Source organism: Vipera ursinii, assembly GCF_947247035.1.
Source record: "Vipera ursinii genome assembly, chromosome: 5".
NCBI classification, from domain to species: Eukaryota; Metazoa; Chordata; class Lepidosauria; order Squamata; family Viperidae; genus Vipera; species Vipera ursinii.
The window spans coordinates 91659464-91677753 of record NC_139518.1 but is presented as its reverse complement, the minus strand read 5'-3'; the positions used below and the strand labels follow the sequence as shown (position 1 = coordinate 91677753).

Below are 18290 nucleotides of genomic sequence, written 5' to 3'. Positions count from 1 at the left end.
TTAAAAATGAAATATTGTAGGCCCACAAAAAGGTGGTCACAAATATCAAAATATCAAAATCAGTGCCATCCGATTTTGAGTTTGGATGAAAAGACAATGTGTTTCTATCCAGATTCGATCTTCCTCATACAAGTCTGCCTGTAGGCTTATAGCTGTAGGCTGAATAGTGTAAACAGCTGTTTTATACTGGCAGAGGCTCTCCAGGGGTTTTGCTGTTGTTGTACGAAGGATAAAAGGTACTAAGGACTAAAACTAGGGCCTTTTTATAAGTAAAGCATGTGTTTTACCATGGAACTTTGTCATTTTTCAAATTTGGTAGAGTTGATTGAAGAGCATTGTTTAGAGTGGATCAGAAGCAACTGGCTTTGTGACTTATAGTTCTTGCATCGAGTATTGTACCTGCTTTCAATGAACAAGTGGGCCACGCAGCCAAATTGTAACTCTGGTTCAGAATATACATTAGAAGAGAAATTCACAAAGCGAAATGCATTTCCTAATCTTGAAATTTGCAGAGAATAATTTTTAAGTTGCATTTAAAGTGAAGCCAGGAATGGATTACTTTACAACTAACTTGAAAAATATAATTCTAATAATTCTTTAGTCATTTCTCTTCAGCTTCTCCATCACACAGCTTGCGCAGGCTCTCTGCTAAGCCAGCCTCTTTGCATCCTGCCTTCTCCAGGCGGCAGTCCAGTTTTTCCTGTGTGAACCAGCAATCTCACGGAAGGCTTAAGACCATCTATTTAACTTCTCTTTGTAACAAAACACTGCTTGATGCTTTCCCATTTCCTGCCTTGGAATAGCAGTGCCCTTGAAGGGTCCCACAACTGCTGGAGAGAAGGTTGGGTTGTCATGGTTCCAGGCATTTGTAGGGTAAAATAGTCTGTTCCCTTCATGGTGATTACCAAGGCCTGCTCTGCAAAACTTTTTCTAAGCAGCTGATTGCACTGCAGAATGAATGGTTAGAGAGACCAAAAGTTGCTTGGGATACGTTTGCCATTTCCCTTTTTTAAGAAATTACATAACTTTTAGTGCCAAGTATCTCTCAGGTATGTTTTTAAGTAAGTAGATTCTGTCAGGCTGTAGTGAGAGAGAGCTCAGATGAATAGCATTAGCACGTACTTTTTGGAGTCTGATGAATTTTTATTTCTTTTCCTTGCTTTATCTCCACTGTGAGGCCGATGGCAGGTGATGAAATGTTGCTCCTTCTTTTCCCTTCTTATTCTTCCCTTTTAATGCTGGATAGCACCTACTCGGAGACTGAGATTGCCATGGGAGGCACAGTGTGATCATTTCTGTTCCTTGCTGATAACTGCTCCTTGAAAGTTTTACATTTCTGTAAACAACACATCTGTGGTGTTTAGCTTTTTTAGTATCCTTCAAATCATCTGTGTCTGTTTCAGCATTGCCAAAGAAGTGTGTGTGTGCGTGTGTGCGCGCACACACACACGCAGGGGAACAAAGAAATAATTTTCCATTAACTTAAGCTACAATAAAAGATAAAGCAAACATTACATATTGTACTGGTTTCTCCTTGCTAGGCATTTCCTGATGTAATTTGCTAGAAGGAAAAGAGTGCAGTTAACCTCATGCCTGGCCACATACTCCGTATTTCATTTAATCTTTTCAGGAGAGGTATTAAAACCCCACATTTCTAAAGAAAATTAAATAACCTGTGATCGATTGGGTCATCCTTCTTTCCATATATAATATAAACTGGGCCATTTCCCCTCCCCTCGTGACTCAGTGAAGCCTTAGCGAAGCCTTCTCTTCCTCAGCAAATCTGCGGGACTGCCTGACACTTTACTCACGTTAGGGGGAATAAAGGGAATATAAGGAAAGCTGCACCCATGTGAGAGGAAGAGGACTCACCTTTTGAGTGCCATGCTCCCCAATCAGCCCTATCTGGCATCCACATCTCCCTTACTGCCCATTGCTCTTAAGAGATTTCAGATTTTGGCCTTGTTTCAAAGCAGCCAATTGTGGCCTTGCCATTAGCCAATTGGACACAGAGGGAAGCAATAAAGATGGCATGGATATGCCCCTCCACCTTTCCTTGTGCCATGCAGTCTGTGGGTTTCTGGGAAATGAAGTGTGATACTTAAGCAGCTACAGCTTTGCCAAATTTTAATCCCACAAACATATTGGGGCCTGGATTTTGGACACATTCTGTAAATTAACCCATTTAAGATATCTTGCTGCCCTAATTATTGCCCAACTATTGCCCAACTATTTGCCCAATTGAATGTTACAAACAGATAAAGGAATTTTAATGTTATATAGGTTCTTTCTTCCATGTAGTTGAGGCATTTATTTATAGACTTTCCAAGGACTAGTTGGTGGTGAATATTTGGAGAAGTAAGAACAATATCCTAATACTTTAAAGAATTGATATTATAATACCCACAAGCTTTAATCAACTAGAATTAAAGGTAAACAGTGGGATAGAGGACTAGGCTTCAGTTGGCATAGGGTACATGTATAAATGGATACAAAAGAAAAAATCTCTGCCTTCTCCTCGATTCATGAAATGTGAAAATAATGGTGGTAATAGTTCTGGATTATGTGAATGCAGGATGAAATTTCTTTTCAGTTTTGTTTGAGATAATTTGTGTAATTAAACAGATCAGCACTTTTAACCTCTGTTAAAGCAAATACCATACTCAGATTGCTTTATTTTCTAGGTATCACAAGTTTTAATGTTCAAAAAAGTATAAAATTTAATTGCACAATTATGCAGTTAAGTTGGGTTAAATGTGCATCATTAAGCATTTAACCAATTTAGTGTATGTGTGAAGATCAAGATCTGTCTTCCCAGTTTAATCTCTCCTTAAGGCAGCTTACTATACTCTCAATATGTATATGTGCTAATACTGAATGGTAATTAAAAATTAAGAGCATATGCTATGGTACATTTTTCCTAAAATTATGTGGGATTGGGATTTTGAGTAAGAATTTATTCTATTTACCGTCAATGTGTGGTATAAATATAAATTAATAAATATAAAATAATACAATAAAACAAAACAAAGCACACCCAGCTTCATTAAATCAGTTCATCAGTTAGAAGTTTAGATGAAACTATCCACATGTTTTGAATGTTAGCAAAGAGGAAATTCTTCTAGCTGCAATAAGCTTCTCTTAGTAGACTAGGTTCTGGATTGGAATCTTGTGAAAAGCATGTTAATTACTGCATGATAACGTAGTTAAGTCAACTTTATTCATGGAATAGGCAACTTTATGATCTCTAGAGGGTTTGGATTTCAAAACCAAACCATACCCACTTATTAATATTACTAGTTTAGATTTGTGGTCAGATGACTGGACAACTCTAAGGTCCTTCATTCTGCTTCCTGAGTAGCCTCCGATCTGCATTGCAGAAGATTAAGTAGGCAGCCTGACTATTGTTCACAGATTCTCCAACTAAAAGCTTAGAGTGGTTGCTAAAGCTGCCAAGGCCAGAATCAAAGAGCCTGAGATTAGGCAAAACCATGTTATATTCTCTCCACCAAAACCTAATAATGAGTAGCGAGAGGCCCATTACTTCTGAGAATATTTTGACTTTCTTCATGGCACATGTTGCATCAGCTATGAACATCTCACAATGATGGGTTGTAGCAGTTCAGAAACTGCTACAGCTCTGCAGTTACCTCTTCCCCAAATTAATATAGGCTTGGAGAGGATACAGTACAAGCAATGGTATTGCTTTCCTTCTAATCTCATTTCTCCAAGTAAAGAAATGAACCAGACCATATATGGGAAACCTTCAGACTAACTTTGATGATCGCTGCTGCTTTAGCTATACAAATAAGGCAGTCCCTGATTTAAGTGGTTACTTTCAATTGGAAATAATGGGAATTAACAGATAAATAGTAAATTACTATTTACCTCACCAAAAATAGTTTTGTATCAGAACAAAAACAAATGCAACACTTTTCTTCCTCCATAGTTGTCCAGAACATTCCATTAAACCAGAAGTATGTAAAAACCATATTTGGCGAATCATCATAGTCAATCAATCAGAATAGAGCTGGAAGGGACCTTGGAGGTCTTCTAGTCTAACCCCCTCCTCAAGCAGGATACCCTATACTAGGGGTAGGCAACCTCAGCTCTTTTATGATTCATGGACTTCAACTCCCAGAATTCCTGAGCCAGCTTGGCTGGCTCAGGAATTCTGGGAGTTGAAGTCCATGAGTCGTAAAAGAGCCGAGGTTGCCTACCCCTGCCTTATACTATTTCAGACAAGTGGCTGTCCAGCCTCTTCTTAAAAACCTCTAGTGATGAAGCACCCACAATTTCTGAAGGCAAGCTGTTCCACTGGTTAATTGGTTTCACTGTTAGGAAGTTTCTCCTTAATTCCTGGTTACTACTTTTCTTGATTAGTTTCCATCCATTGTTTTTTGTACTGCCCTCTGATGCTTTTTTTTTTAATTGGGGGCAATTAAGCTGACTTTGTAATAATGCCACTTGGGGTGTGTGTGAAAGCCCTAATAAGCAGGCATATACATAGAATGAAGGCTACTGCTAAGCTTGTAAGCCGCCCTGAGTCTTCGGAGAAGGGCGGGATATAAATGGAATTAAAATAAAAAATAAAAATACCGGTAAAAATTTTGTGGTGACCCCTCAAATACTGGAATACTGCTATCAGGACACCCCAGTTCTTCTTTTCTCTAGACTAGCCATCCCAATTCCTGCAACCGTTTTTCATATGTTTTTGTATCCAGGCCTTTAATCATTTTAGTTGCTGCTCTTTGTACTTTTTCCAACATCTCAATATCTTTTTTGTAATGTGGTGACCAAAACTGGGTGCAGTATTCCAGTGTGGTCTTACTAGGGATTTTATAAAGCGGTACTAATACTTCACGTGATCTTGATTCTGTGGCTCTGTTTATACAACCCAGGATTGTATTGGCTTTTTTGGCTGCTGTTGCACATTGCTGGCTCATAGTCAAGTGATCGTCCACTAGGACTTCAAGGTCCCTCTTACAGTTACTGTTTTAAAGCCAGGTCTTGCCCAATCTGTACTCGTACCTTTGTCTTTCTATCTTGTCTTGTGATGCCAAGCATGTATCTTTCCATGGCTCTTTGCACACTTTGTAGCTTTTTATTAATTGTGAGGTTAGTGTCCATGTTTCACTTGGCATATGTTAAAACAGGTAAAACACACTGATCGAAAACTTTTCTCTTCAGGCATAGGGGAAAGGTTGTTCTTGAAAATTATGCATAGCTTGCTGAATTGCCTGCCAACCACATTTTGCAAATATTGTCAATTAATTTTCCTTAGCTAAAAACTTCCAATAATTCTTTGGAGCTTTCAGAAATTGATGCATAACATATTTGCTTTTCTTAAGTAGATCTTTACCTTGTAAAGCAGACCCTGCCTTTTGCCTTTTGTCTTGATCTGAAATTTGATCTGAAATTCAGCAACATGGATATCCCCTAGATCAGAGGCCCCCGACCTTTTGGGCACCAGGGACTGGTTCTGTGGAAAGAGGTTTTTCTGCGGACCGAAGAGTGCAGGGTTTTGTGTGCTGCTTGCAACTCGTGGATGGGGCTTTGCTTGTTTGTGCGGACCGGTTGCTGGCATGCCGCAGCCTGGTACTGGTCCAAGGATTGGGGTTTGGGGACATCTGCCCTAAACGCCAGCAAAGAGTTACTGTTTTCTGTAGCTCTCTGCTGCCATTTAATGATTGTCTACTTTTGTGTTGCTTTACAAGAAGCTCTAAACCTTATATCACTCATATTCCCTGGCTACAATGCAGAGATTAAGAATTTTTAATGTGCTTGTTAATTTACCGTCTATATGTCACTAGGGTAATCTAATAACCCATAGCTAGCTAGCTCTTTCTGAAGCATTATTTGTATTACACCTTATGCTTTCTAAGATAAATGTTTAATTAAAAACTCAATCTTTCTGGAATTTCTGGAACTAGAAGCTAGAGAAAAATCTGGCCCTCTTAATATAATCATGAAAGCTAGGGGTGGGAAGCTGCACTGTCCTTGACAGATTTTATTTAAGAGCATATTTTTACTGGCAGCTATGCTGCAGCCCTGCTGGCAACGCTTGGTTGCTCAGCGTCTGGTTGATGATGTGGGCTGCTCCCAGCCTTTTCCATCTGTGTTTTGGCTGTGCTAGTATGAGTGGATTGTGGCCCTCAGAGGCAATTGATCTATCAGTTATATTGCTTGCTTTGCCATTTCAGACCGTATGTATCTTATATTTTTAGCTTCAGCATATCCTGACACTGAAGGTAACATTTTGAGTAGTATGGAGGATTTTTTCTTTCTTTTTCCCATTCAATCACGTCCATTCCTCAGGCACTGCCTAGACACAAACCCCTGCAGTTTTCTTGCTAAGGTTTTTACAGAAGTGATTTGCCATTGCTTCCTTTCTAGGGCTGAGAGAAAACGACGGGCCCAAAGTCACTCAGCTAGCTTTGTGCCCAGCATGGGACTAGAACTTACGGTCTCCCAGTTTCTAACCTGATGTCTTAACCACTATACTGATCTAACAATCAATTCATGTAATACATTTTAATTCCATTTCTCCCGTGGCAGTCAGTTTTCTGCAGTCCCCCAATTCCCTGTTTATCACAGTGAATTGTGAGAGAGCCATCACAGCTCCTCCTAGAGATGAAAAGACTTGCTAATGGCTGTTTGGCAAATATTTAGGGCAGTGGTTCTCAACCTGTGGTCCCTGGACTCCTGAGGGGCTGCAACATCATCACAGAGGGTCTGCAAAGGATTGAAGAAATATTGTGATTTAAATCTTAAGATAGGTTTTGGGGTCCGTGGCCATGATCTTAGCCAAAGAAGGTATTTAAAGGGGGTCCATGGTGAAGAAAAGCCCGAGAACCACTGATCTTGGCAATATGATACAAGGGACTTTGATTACATGGCTATTACCATCACTCATTGAGAAAGACTTCCAAAATATTTTGCAGGTTATTGTTGCTTGGCATTCCTCTATAAAGAATTAAGATCTCTGTTTCGCAGCCCTTCAGGGGTGTCCATCATTTGCAGTCCTAGAGCAATTCCGGTACTATAAAATCCGCCCGTGTCTTGACTGGGCAACAGATTCCGCTTACTCTCATAGGTTGGTGATAGTGGTGAGAGTTGCCCTGCACCAATGCTACGGCAAAAGGGATGTCAGTGACTTTCATGAATGGAAGTTTAAGGTAAAGGTAAAGGTTCCCCCGCACATGCGTGCTAGTCGTTTCCAACTCTAGGGGCCGGTGCTCATCTCCGTTTCAAAGCCAAAGAGCCAGCACTTGTCCGAGGACATCTCTGTGGTCATGTGGCTGGCATGACTAGACGCCAAAGGCGCACGGAACGCTGTTACCTTCCCACCGTAGTGGTCCCTATTTTTCTACTTGCATTTTTACGTGCTTTCGAACTGCTAGGTTGGCAGAAGCTGGGATGAGTAACAGGCGCTCACTCTGTTAGGCGGCACTCAGGATTCGATCCGCCAAACTGCCGACCTTCTGATCGCAAGCTCAGCGTCCCAACCCACTGAGCCATCGCGTCCCTGAATGGAAGTTTAGAAAGTTAAATTTTAATCGATGGATGGTGAGAGCTTAAAAAGGATTAAAAAGCTTGGGTTCAGTTTTGTTAATTGGCCTGGACCTGCATGGCTCATGGTAAGTTTAGCTTTACAAATCCTAGTATAACCCAATTAATATTGGAATTAGTAGAACTGAGATTTTAGCCCTAAATAGCCATGGTGGTCTGGGGTTATCTAAAGCTTCCCCAGCCATTCTAATAGGAGTGAAAGGGCAAGTCTTCTCTTCCTCCTATTGGACACAGAGAAGAAATTGCTGCTCCTGCTTTTTACAACTTCACCACAGCACCGCTTGCTTGTGAGACTGGGAAGAAAGGGGGTACGAATGAGGAAGCCCCTTTATCTCAGCCAACCTGGCAACTAATTCCTGCTGGACCTCCTGTTTTTTGTTTTTTAACTTTTTCTTTAAAAAAATGTTCTTTAAAGGGTAAGCAGTGCTAGACACTCAGCCATCTTTGCAAGGACTGGTACAATATCAGAAATTTCTGGCTCTTGTTTGACCTGGGCATTGTGACTTATGTGCTGTTGATTTACCAGATAGATAACGGGTACTTACTCAGCTCAATTGAGTTTTTGACACAGCTATTGATTGGCATAATTTATCTGCTGCTGTGCTTACACGTATTTAAAAAAATCAGTAAAACACTATGTAAATTCCATTTGCGTGTTGCTTTTGATTGCAAAGATAATGGAAACAGTATAGATTTACACCCTAGTTATCTGAGACTTGTTGTGTAGTAAGTAGTCTGTGGTATTAAGTGATTCAAAAAGATTTGTTCATGGACAGAACCAATTTTGAAATTGATTTGATAAAGATGTTTCATGATGTGTAATAAGGTACCATATATCTTTTTCCTTCTTTGCATTTTTTCCTGTGTCTTCATTTGAACACAGTGTAGGTAATTGGAAACTGCATTGCTTGGGAGTGCATATCCTCTGCTCTTCCCAGTCTCAGTTGGCCTTGTTTGTTTTTAGCAATCTTGCCAACAAGCTAAATTGGCCGTATAATGCCATGGTGACACCCTATTCATTATGTGATCTCCATCTGGATCAATTACATTACCAAATAAGGAAGAAATGAATCCATTTTATGTTTGTTCTAAGTTAAACATTATGCAGATACACTTCCAAATATTAAAAAATATATTTAACAAACATACATTTGTATGTTAGGTTGAATAATGTTCATATAATAAACTGGAAGGAATATCTAAATAGTGCACAAGAGTCTGGAAATATTCCTATAAAATTAATTACATATAGCTTCATAATGCTAATGTAAAGAGCCATGGGTAATGAAGATGCAATTCATTTTTACATAATTTTTGCTTATTTTGCTTCTGAAAACTTTCACATTTTCATAGCTCAAGGTGGAATGGAATGGAATAGAATAGAATAGAATAGAATAGAATAGAATAGAATAGAATAGAATAGAATAGAATAGAATAGAATAGAATAGAATAGAATAGAATAGAATAGAATAGAATAGACCTTGGAGGTGTTCTAGTCCAGCCCACTGCTCAAACAGGAGAACCTATACCATTTCAGACAAGTGACTGTGTAGTATCTCTTCTTAAAAATCTCCAGTGATGAGCGCCCACAATTTCTGAAGGCAAGCTTCTTCCACTCGTTAATTGTCCTCACTGTTAGGAAATTTCTCTTTAATTCCAAGTTGCTTCTCTCTCTGATCAGTTCCCAACCATTGTTTCTTGTCCTGCCTTCTGGTGCTTTGGAGAATAATTTGACCCCTTCCTCCTTGTGGCAGCCCCTCAAATACTGGAATATAGCTAACATGTTACCCCTATTTCTTCTTTTCTTTAGACTAGCCAAACCCAATTCCTGCAGCCATTCTTCATATGTTTTAGTCTCCAGGCCTTTGATCATCTTAGTTGCTCTTCTCTGAATTTTTTCCCAAGTTTCAAAATCTCTTTTGTATTATAGTGACCAAAACTGTTGCAGTATTTCAGGTGTGGTCTTACTAGAGTTTTATAAAGCGGTACTAATATTTTGTGTGATCTTGATTCTATGCCTCTGTTTATACAACACAGGACTGTATTAACTTTTTTGGCTGCTGTTGCACATTGCTGACTCCTATTCAAGTGATCGTCTACTAGGACTCCAAGTTCCCTCTCACAGTTGCTGTTTTTGAGCCAGGTCTCACCTAATCTGTATTTCTACCTTTGATTTTTCCTGCCTAAATGTAAAACTTTGCTTTTCTCCACATTAAAACTCATTTTGTTGGAAACGGTCCATTGTTCAAGTTGGTCAAGATCTTTTTGGATCCTGAGCTTGTCTTCTGGGGTGTTGGCTATTCCTGCCAGTTTAGTGTCATCTGCAAATTTGAGTTCCCCTTCTATTCCCTCATCTACTGTAGACTCACTGCTGTTGTCATTTATTCCCTCATCTAAGTCAGTGATGTTCTTGGGATTGTCAGTGTGTACGACTGTTACTTTCCATTATTATTTTTATTTATTTATTTATTTTAATTCCATTTATATCCCGCCCTTCTCCGAAGACTCAGGGCGGCTTACAAGCTTAGCAGTAGCCTTCATTCTATGTATATGCCTGCTTATTAGGGTTTTCACACACACCCCAAGCGGCATTATTACAAAGTCAGCTTATTGCCCCCAACAATCTGGGTCCTCATTTTACCTACCTCGGAAGGATGGAAGGATTGGGCTGAAGGATCCACACACTGCCCCTTCTAGTTTTTCTAGGTCTGGACAGAATGGAGAACTCATGTGAAACAAGCTAAGAAGGTCCCCAGCAGCCAGTCTAGAGGAGGTTCAGCCTGATCATTGGTGCCCTATGTCTGGGGTCACCTGTGGATTGGCACAAACAAGCAAAGCCCCATCCGTGGGATGCAGGCAGTACATGAAACCACGTCCCCTCTGATCTGCAAAAAAACCTCTCTCCACAGAACCGTCCTTGGTGCCCAAAAGGTTGGGGACCTCCAACCTTTTGTTGGAGAAGCACATGAAGACGGTCTGCCAGGAAGAATTTTTATTTATATATTTAGAAAATTTATGCAGCTGCACAACTCACAGTGACTCCGGGAAGTTTACAGAAATGAAACTCCAATACAAAACCCAATGCTTAGCCCCCTCCCAACAATAGTCACACCAACTATTTGATGGACACCATTTTAAAAAAAGAAATGCTGCAGAAGTTATCAAAAAGGAAATAATATGTATCAAATTGGAAGCTTTAGAAATAAGTGAATTTAAATGGATCAGAATTGACCACTTAAATTATATGATTACATGATACACTTATTAACAACATGAGTGCATATGAAGGCACAGAATGGCAATGATACTGAGAAAGGATATTGCTAAGTATGCGATTGGCCATAGTCCAATAAATGATAGGCTCCTGTCTACGAGAATTAGTGGCTATCCAGCAAACATCAACTTTGTGTGCATGTATACAGTATATCTGTACTACGGATTCAGCATGAAAATCATTGGGGAATTTACTGGCAAATTCAAAGCATGCCAAATGTTCCATTTAAAAAGGATATATTACTAATGGCTGATTGGAATGCAGAAGTTGAACTAATGGAGGAACCTGAAATTACAGGAAGATGTGAACTTGGTAAATAATGCACGGGATAGGTTAGTAGAGTGTTGCAAAGATAATTGTTTATTCATTGCTGATACTTGCTTCAGAAACATAAATGCAGACTCTATTGTATGGATGACACCAGAATCCAAGCGACTACATACTAAGAAAGTAAAGATTTGTTGTTGTTGTTAGTTGTGAAGTCATGTCCGACCCATCGCAACCCCATGGACAACGTTCCTCCAGGCCTTCCTGTCCTCTACCATCTTCTGGAGTCCATTTAAGCTCACGCCTACTGCTTCAGTGGCTCCATCCAGCCACCTCATTCTCTGTCGTCCCTTTCTTCTCTTGCCCTCAACCTTTCCCAGCATTAGGCTCTTCTCCAGCGAGTCCTTCCTTCTCATTAGGTGGCCAAAGTATTTGAGTTTCAATGTCAGGATCTGGCCTTCTAAAGAGCAGTGAGGGTTGATCTCCTCTAGGACTGACCGGTTTGATTGCCTTGCAGGCCAAGGGACTCGCAGGAGTCTTCTCCAGAAACATAGTTCAAAGGCCTCAATTCTTTCGCTCAGCCTTTCTTATGGTCCAACTTTCACAGCCATACATTGCAACTGGGAAGACCATAGCCTTGACTATATGCACTTTTGTTGGCAGGGTGATGTCTCTGCTTTTTAGTATGCTGTCTAGATTTGCCATGGCTTTCCTACCCAGGAGCAAACTTCTTTTAATTTCTTGGCTGCAGTCCCCATCTGCAGTGATCTCGGAGCCCAGGAAAATAAAATCTGTCACTCCTTCCATTTCTTCCCCAACTATTTGCCAGGAATTGAGAGGGCGAGATGCCATGATCTTGGTTTTCTTAATGTTAAGTTTCAAGCCAACTTTTGCACTCTCCTTCTTCACCTGCAACAAGAGGCTCTTTAGTTCCTCTTCACTTTCTGCCATTAAAGTGGTATCATCTGCATATCTTAGGTTGTTGATATTTCTCCCGTCAATCTTAATTCCAACTTTTGATTCATCTAGCCCTGCCTTTCTCATGATGTGCTCTGCATATAAGTTAAATAGGCAGGACAACAGTATACAGCCTTGCCGGACTCCTTTCCCAATTTTGAACCAATCAGTGGTTCTGTGTCCAGTTCTCACTGTTGCTTCTTGACCTGCATATAGGTTTCTGAAGAGACAAATAAGATGATCTGGTACTTCCATCTCTGCCACAGTTTGTTGTGATCCACACAATCAAAGGCTTTAGCATAGTCAATGACGCAGAAGCAGAAGTTTTTCTGGAACTCCCTAGCTTTCTCCATGATCCAGCGTATGTTGGCAATTTGATCTCTAGTTCCTCTGCCTCTTCAAAATCCTGCCTGTACTTCTGGTAGTTTTTGATCCACATACTGCTGGAGTCTAGATTTTAAGCATAACTTTACTAGCATATGAAATGAGTGCAGTGGTGCGATAGTTTGAACATTCTTTGGCACTGCCTTTCTTTGGAATTGGAATGTAAACTGATCTTTTCCAATCCTGTGGCCACTGTTGAGTTTTCCAAATTTGCTGGCAAATTGAGTGTAGCACTTTTACTGCATCGTCTTTTAAAATTTTGAATAGCTCAGCTGGAATACTGTCACCTCCACTAGATTTGTTGTTGCTCAGATTTCCTAAGGCCCACTTTACTTCACATTCTAGGATGTCTGGCTCAAGGTCAGTGACCACCTCATCATGGTTATCAGGGATGTTAAGCTCATTCTTGTATAGTTCTTCTGTGTAATTTTGCCACTTCTTAATTTCTTCTGCCTCTGTTAGGTTTCTGCCATTTTGGTCCTTTATCATGCCCATTTTTGCATGAAAAGTTCCCTTCACCTCTCCAATTTTCTTGAAGAGATCTCTGGTCCTCCCTATTCTATTGTTTTCTTCTATTTCTTTGCACTGTTCATTTAAGAAGGCATTCTTATCTCTTCTAGCTATTCTCTGGAATTCTGCATTCAATTGGGCGTATCTTTCTTTTTCTCCCTTGCCTTTCGCTTCCCTCCTTTCCTCAGCTATTTGCAAAGCTTCCTCAGACAGCCATTTTGCTTTCTTGCATTTCTTTTTCTTTGGGATGGTTTTAGTTGCTACCTCTTGTATAATGTTGCGATCCTCCATCCATAGTTCTTCAGGCACTCTGTCTATCAGATCTAATTCCTTAAATCTATTTGTCACCTCTACTGTATATTCGTCAGGGATATGATTTAGTTCATACCTGAGTGGCCTAGTGCTTTTCCCTACTTTCTTTAATTTAAGCCTAAACTTTGCAACAAGAAGCTCATGGTCTGAGCCACAGTCAGCTCCTGGTCTTGTTTTTACTGACTATATAGAGCTTCTCCATCTTTGACTGCAGAGCACATAGTCAATCTGTTTTCTTGTGTTGACCGTCTGGTGATGTCCATGTGTAGAGCCGCCTCTTGGGTTGTTGGAAAAGAGTGTTTGCTATGACCATCGTATTCTCTTGACAAAATTCTATCAGCCTGTGCCCTGCTTCATTTTGTACTCCAAGGCCAAACTTACCTGTTATTCTGGTTATCTTTTGGCCTCCTACTTTAGCATTCCATCCCCCATGATGATAAGGACATCATTTTTGGGTGTTAGTTCTATAAGGTGATGTAGGGCTTCATAAAACCAGTCAATTTCATCCTCTTCAGCACCGGTGGTTGGGGCATAGACTTGGACTACTGTGATATTGAATGGTTTGCCTTGGATTCGAACTGAGATCATTCTGTCATTTTGGGGATTGTATCCCAGTATTGCTTTTCCTACTCTTTTATTGACTATGAAGGCTACTCCATTTCTGAGGGATTCTTGCCCGGAGTAGTATACCTGATGGTCATCTGAATTAAATTCACCCATTCCTGTCCATTTTAGTTTGCTAATTCCTAAGATGTCAATGTTTAGTCTTGTCATCTCTTGTTTGACCACGTCCAGCTTTCCTTGATTCATGGATCTTACATTCCAGGTTCCTACGGAGAAAAAATCTTTACAGCCTCGTACTTTCCTTTCATCACCAGATACATCCACAGCTGAGCGTCCTTTCAGCTTTGGCCCAGTCGCTTCATTCTTTCTGGCACTACTAGTACTACCCCAGTAGCATATTGGTTGCCTTCCAACCTGAGGGGCTCATCTTCCAGCGTCATATCGTTTTGCCTTTTAGTACTGTCCATGGGGTTTTCATGGCAAAGATACTGGAGTAGGTTGCCATTTCCTTCTCCAGTTGCCATTTCCTTCTCCAGTGGATCACGTTTTGTCAGAACTCTCTGCTATGACCTGTCCGTCTTGGGTGGCCCTGCATGGCTCATAGCTTCATTGAATTATGTAAGCCTCTTTGCCACGACAAGGCAGTAATCCATAAAGGGGAAAGTAAAGAAGGAGAGCTGCAATCCAGTTAACCAGGATACTTCTAGTTGTACTTTGTAGGATAGAAAATAATGAATTATTGGTGTCAAAATATATCATATTGCCAGAACATAGGATCTGTTTATACAATAGAAGTGAAGGAGAAGCTGAGGAATATAGCAAGAGATGAAATCATTGTGAAACATTAAGGGGGGAAAAATCCCCAAATTCCAGAGAGGAAAAGATCCAAGTGACTTTCAAAATACTATATATTGTGATAATCAAAGAAAGGCAGAAGGTAAACCGCCCTGAGTCCCTAGGGAGAAGGGCGGTATACAAATTAAATAAAATCTAAATCTAAATAAAATCTAAATCTAAACCTTGAGGTCTTTAATAACAACAACAACAACAAATTCAACATGTTAGTAACAACAGCAAATGTCGCTATGCAATGAGAGATGCACAGTGTTTATTCTCTTGGAATAAAATTTTATCTTACAGAGGAAGAGTTGATTCGTATTTGACACTGAACTGCAGGCCCTTATAGAAACAACTTTTTAAAAGTCTCCTTGTAGTTCAGTTCTTATGATTTAAAAATGAATTAACTCATCATAAAATATTGTTTTGTATGATTCCTCAGAAAATGTTTTGAAAAAGATGGTGACTAGTTTATGTAGGTGTTACAAAAAAGTTTTTTAACTCATGTGATCTGGTTCCCCTATAATAATTGTAAAGTTTTTTATTCTAAAAACAATTAAGAAGTTCACACAATATATAATGTGAAGTGATTTTATTTCATTGGTACTTAAAGTATATGGATCTCACTGACTAGTCACAGTCTGTTTATTTTGATGGTACTTTAGCTTTTTGTATTTTACCATTTAAAAAGAAAATAAAAAGCATGAAGGATCTGTGTGTCTGTGTATTTCTGTGTCCATGGCTAATTAAGAGGAGTGGAATTGAAGTTCTTTTAAATTTACTTTTTCCTGATCTATATTGCCCCTAGCAATGCTGTTTATAATATGGAGGTGGGATTGGGTGAAATAGCAGCTTTGACTTTTGGAAAATGGCAGCAAGGAAAAAAGACACTGTCAAGTGTCCAGCTAGTGAATCCAAGAAAGGAACTCCTGGAACATTGTTCTTCCTGAAAGTAACACTTTTATTGAATACACTACATTGGCACAAAAGAAGCAAAACCAGCTCTGTATTTCCTGCTCAAAATCCACATAGTTAAACTTGAATTCCCCTTTGGCTGTTCCCCTCAGTCCATTGCATTGTCCAATCGAATACACTCCTTTTGTTATGGGAACTGCCTGGATTGAACACCTGCCCAGCATGGCCTTGAAGGGAGAATCAGGGTCTCACGGTCTGCAGACGTAGTCTTGGCAATCCATCCCCACCCCAGACATTACAACTACACCCCTCCCGAGAGCGAAGAAGAACTCTTGACACCAGTTCTCATCCTATTCTCCATGATTTACCTTCTTATTCTTAATTCCAATTTACTTGCCCCCTACATCTGAATGAGGATGCCCCAATTAATTTCAATCATGTATTAATCCATGAACTCTCTGGGTTATCTTAGGCCAGGGCTTTTCAACCTTTTCACCCATTGCACCACTTTTAGGATATGACAACATCCGAGTACCACCAGTCGCCTAGCAAGGTGTCAAAAACTTGATGAGCAAAAAAAAAAAAAAAAAAAAAGTGATGAAGTACAAGTGGTCCTCGACTTACAACAGTTCACTTAGTGACTGTTTGAAGTTACAATAGCACTAAAAAAAGTGCCCCCCAAGCCATAGCCGAGCAAGACACCTGCCTGCCTGCCTGGTGGCGCTCTTCCTCCTGTCCGAGGTTTTCATTATTATGAACATTTCTGTTGAGGATTAGCAGTGGGGGTGCGTTGGGGGGTGTTTTGTTTTTATTCCCCCCCATCTGCTGGGTGGTTGCAGCAGGTTTTGGTCACTTCACATGACCCTGGGACACTGTGACCAACATAAATATGAATCAGTTGCCAAGCATCTGAATGTAAATCACAAGACCCTGGAGTTGCTGCAACATTCCAGCTGATCGGTGCTTCTTCTGGGCTCAGCAGAAGCGCCACGATCAGCGCCGAGCTCCAGCTGGAGCCTGGTGCTGATCCTGGCGCTTCCGCTGAGCCCTGACAGCCCTGCAGCTCCAGCCATCTCTCGCTCAGGCTTGTGCGGTGCTGCCACCAGTTCAGTTCATTCTCCTCCCCCACTACCACTTTTCTAGGATGGTCGCGTACCACCTACTAGGTGCCAATGTACCAGAGGTGGTACCCGTACCACTGGTTGAAAAGCCCTGGTCTTAGGTCAACCATCTTGTCTCAGGCTCATTCTCTACCTGCAAGGTGATTTTGCTCCATTGCCTCAGGAATCACCAAGGGCTTTTATGCATAATAGGTTTGCTATTTCGTCGCTACAAATATTTTAATAGTATTTCAGTTACAATGTTAAGCATGGGAATTTTGAAAAGTAATTAGTTCGAAGGAAGGGAAAATGTTAGTTGAAGGTGCTGCAAGCTTTTTTCCTGTTAAAGTTGAGGTACTTTTGAAAAATGTATGCATTGTCTCTTTCCTGATAGTCTTTGTCTTTCTTTGCAGTGCGGCTCCATGAGAGTATTTCAGAAGAAGGTTTCCATTACCTTGTATTTGATCTGTAAGTCTGCTTTATTTGATTTTCATCTTTGCTCTCTCTCTTTCTCTCCCCCTCTCCCTCCCCCTCCCCCTCTCTCCCTCCCTCTCTTTCTCTCCCCTCCTTAGTAGCCATACCTGCATGTAATTCAGCTTAAGCAAACAAAAATAATTATGGCCCTAAATCCTGTGCAAGAAAATGTCTTTTTGTCAGGAGTTGTTAGTTAACTCCTGCCAGAGTTAAAACCAACTTGTAAATAATGAAGTTATTTCAGACTACTTTCCTGTGTGCAGATATTGGGTATTAGCTGATAGAGGAGCAAGAAGTCTTGGGATCCCCAAAATAGAGAAGAGACTTCCTCCTGTTCAGTCAGTAGAAATCCTTCTACTGAGGCAGGATTTCTATTGGTTTCTTTCCAGTAAATTTGTAATCCTTGGGCTAAATTAGTAGTAGTACAACTCTGTGATTATTTGTAGTCTAGGCTGTGAGCCATAGCTTTCTTTTATTGCCCTTATTTCATTCTGCAACTCCACAATTCAGATCCTTGGCCTTGCTACAGATGTAGGAAAAAGCTTAGGGATTGGGTTCAGCTATTGGGTGCTGAACATATATGATTGAGGATTATTAGTCTTTAATTATCTCTTGTTTTGGAATTAAAGCTTTTAAAGTTTGTTTACAAAGCTGAGGGGGGGAGTTTCTCTTTTCATTTGCTATTGAGTGTTAGTTTTTGACATCTGCTTCATCAAAGTGTGACTTCTTAATTTCATGGATTATGTTTGATTCCAGGGTGACTGGGGGGGAGCTATTTGAAGACATTGTTGCCAGGGAATACTACAGTGAAGCTGATGCTAGGTAAGTTCTTACTTTTATTTTGTTTTAATTTATTTATGGTCCATGTCCCAACGTCAATCCTCCCTCAACTTGGTCAGCATATCATGGCAATTCTGACACCTGCAAAATATCATTTCTTGACAAAAATTTTACTGTAGCTGTTCATACATTTTAGGCATAATACTTGTACAGTTTATAGCGTTTTTAGATAGTTGCCGCAATAAATTATTTATATAAATATAGGGAGAGCATTTAACATAATATAAAATCTGTTTAACAGGGTAGCATTTAACAAATGAAAATGTGTCCAGGTGGTCTTTACT

The 18290-nt window shown here is 40.2% G+C and overlaps 1 protein-coding gene across 14 annotated transcripts in view; it reads left to right on the top strand.

Moving 5' to 3' along the window:
- The window catches only part of CAMK2G (calcium/calmodulin dependent protein kinase II gamma), a 180964-nt gene that overhangs the window by 85884 nt on the left and 76790 nt on the right, over positions 1-18290 (top strand). For all 14 annotated transcript variants that reach the window (XR_014492708.1, XM_083364214.1, XM_083364210.1 and 11 more), the window contains exons 4-5: positions 17106-17160; positions 17923-17988. Coding sequence is in view for 13 of the 14 variants with exons in the window: in XM_083364214.1 (XP_083220340.1) it covers positions 17106-17160; positions 17923-17988 (121 nt within the window). In the remaining variant the exon portion in view is untranslated. The remainder of the gene's footprint in view (positions 1-17105; positions 17161-17922; positions 17989-18290) is intronic.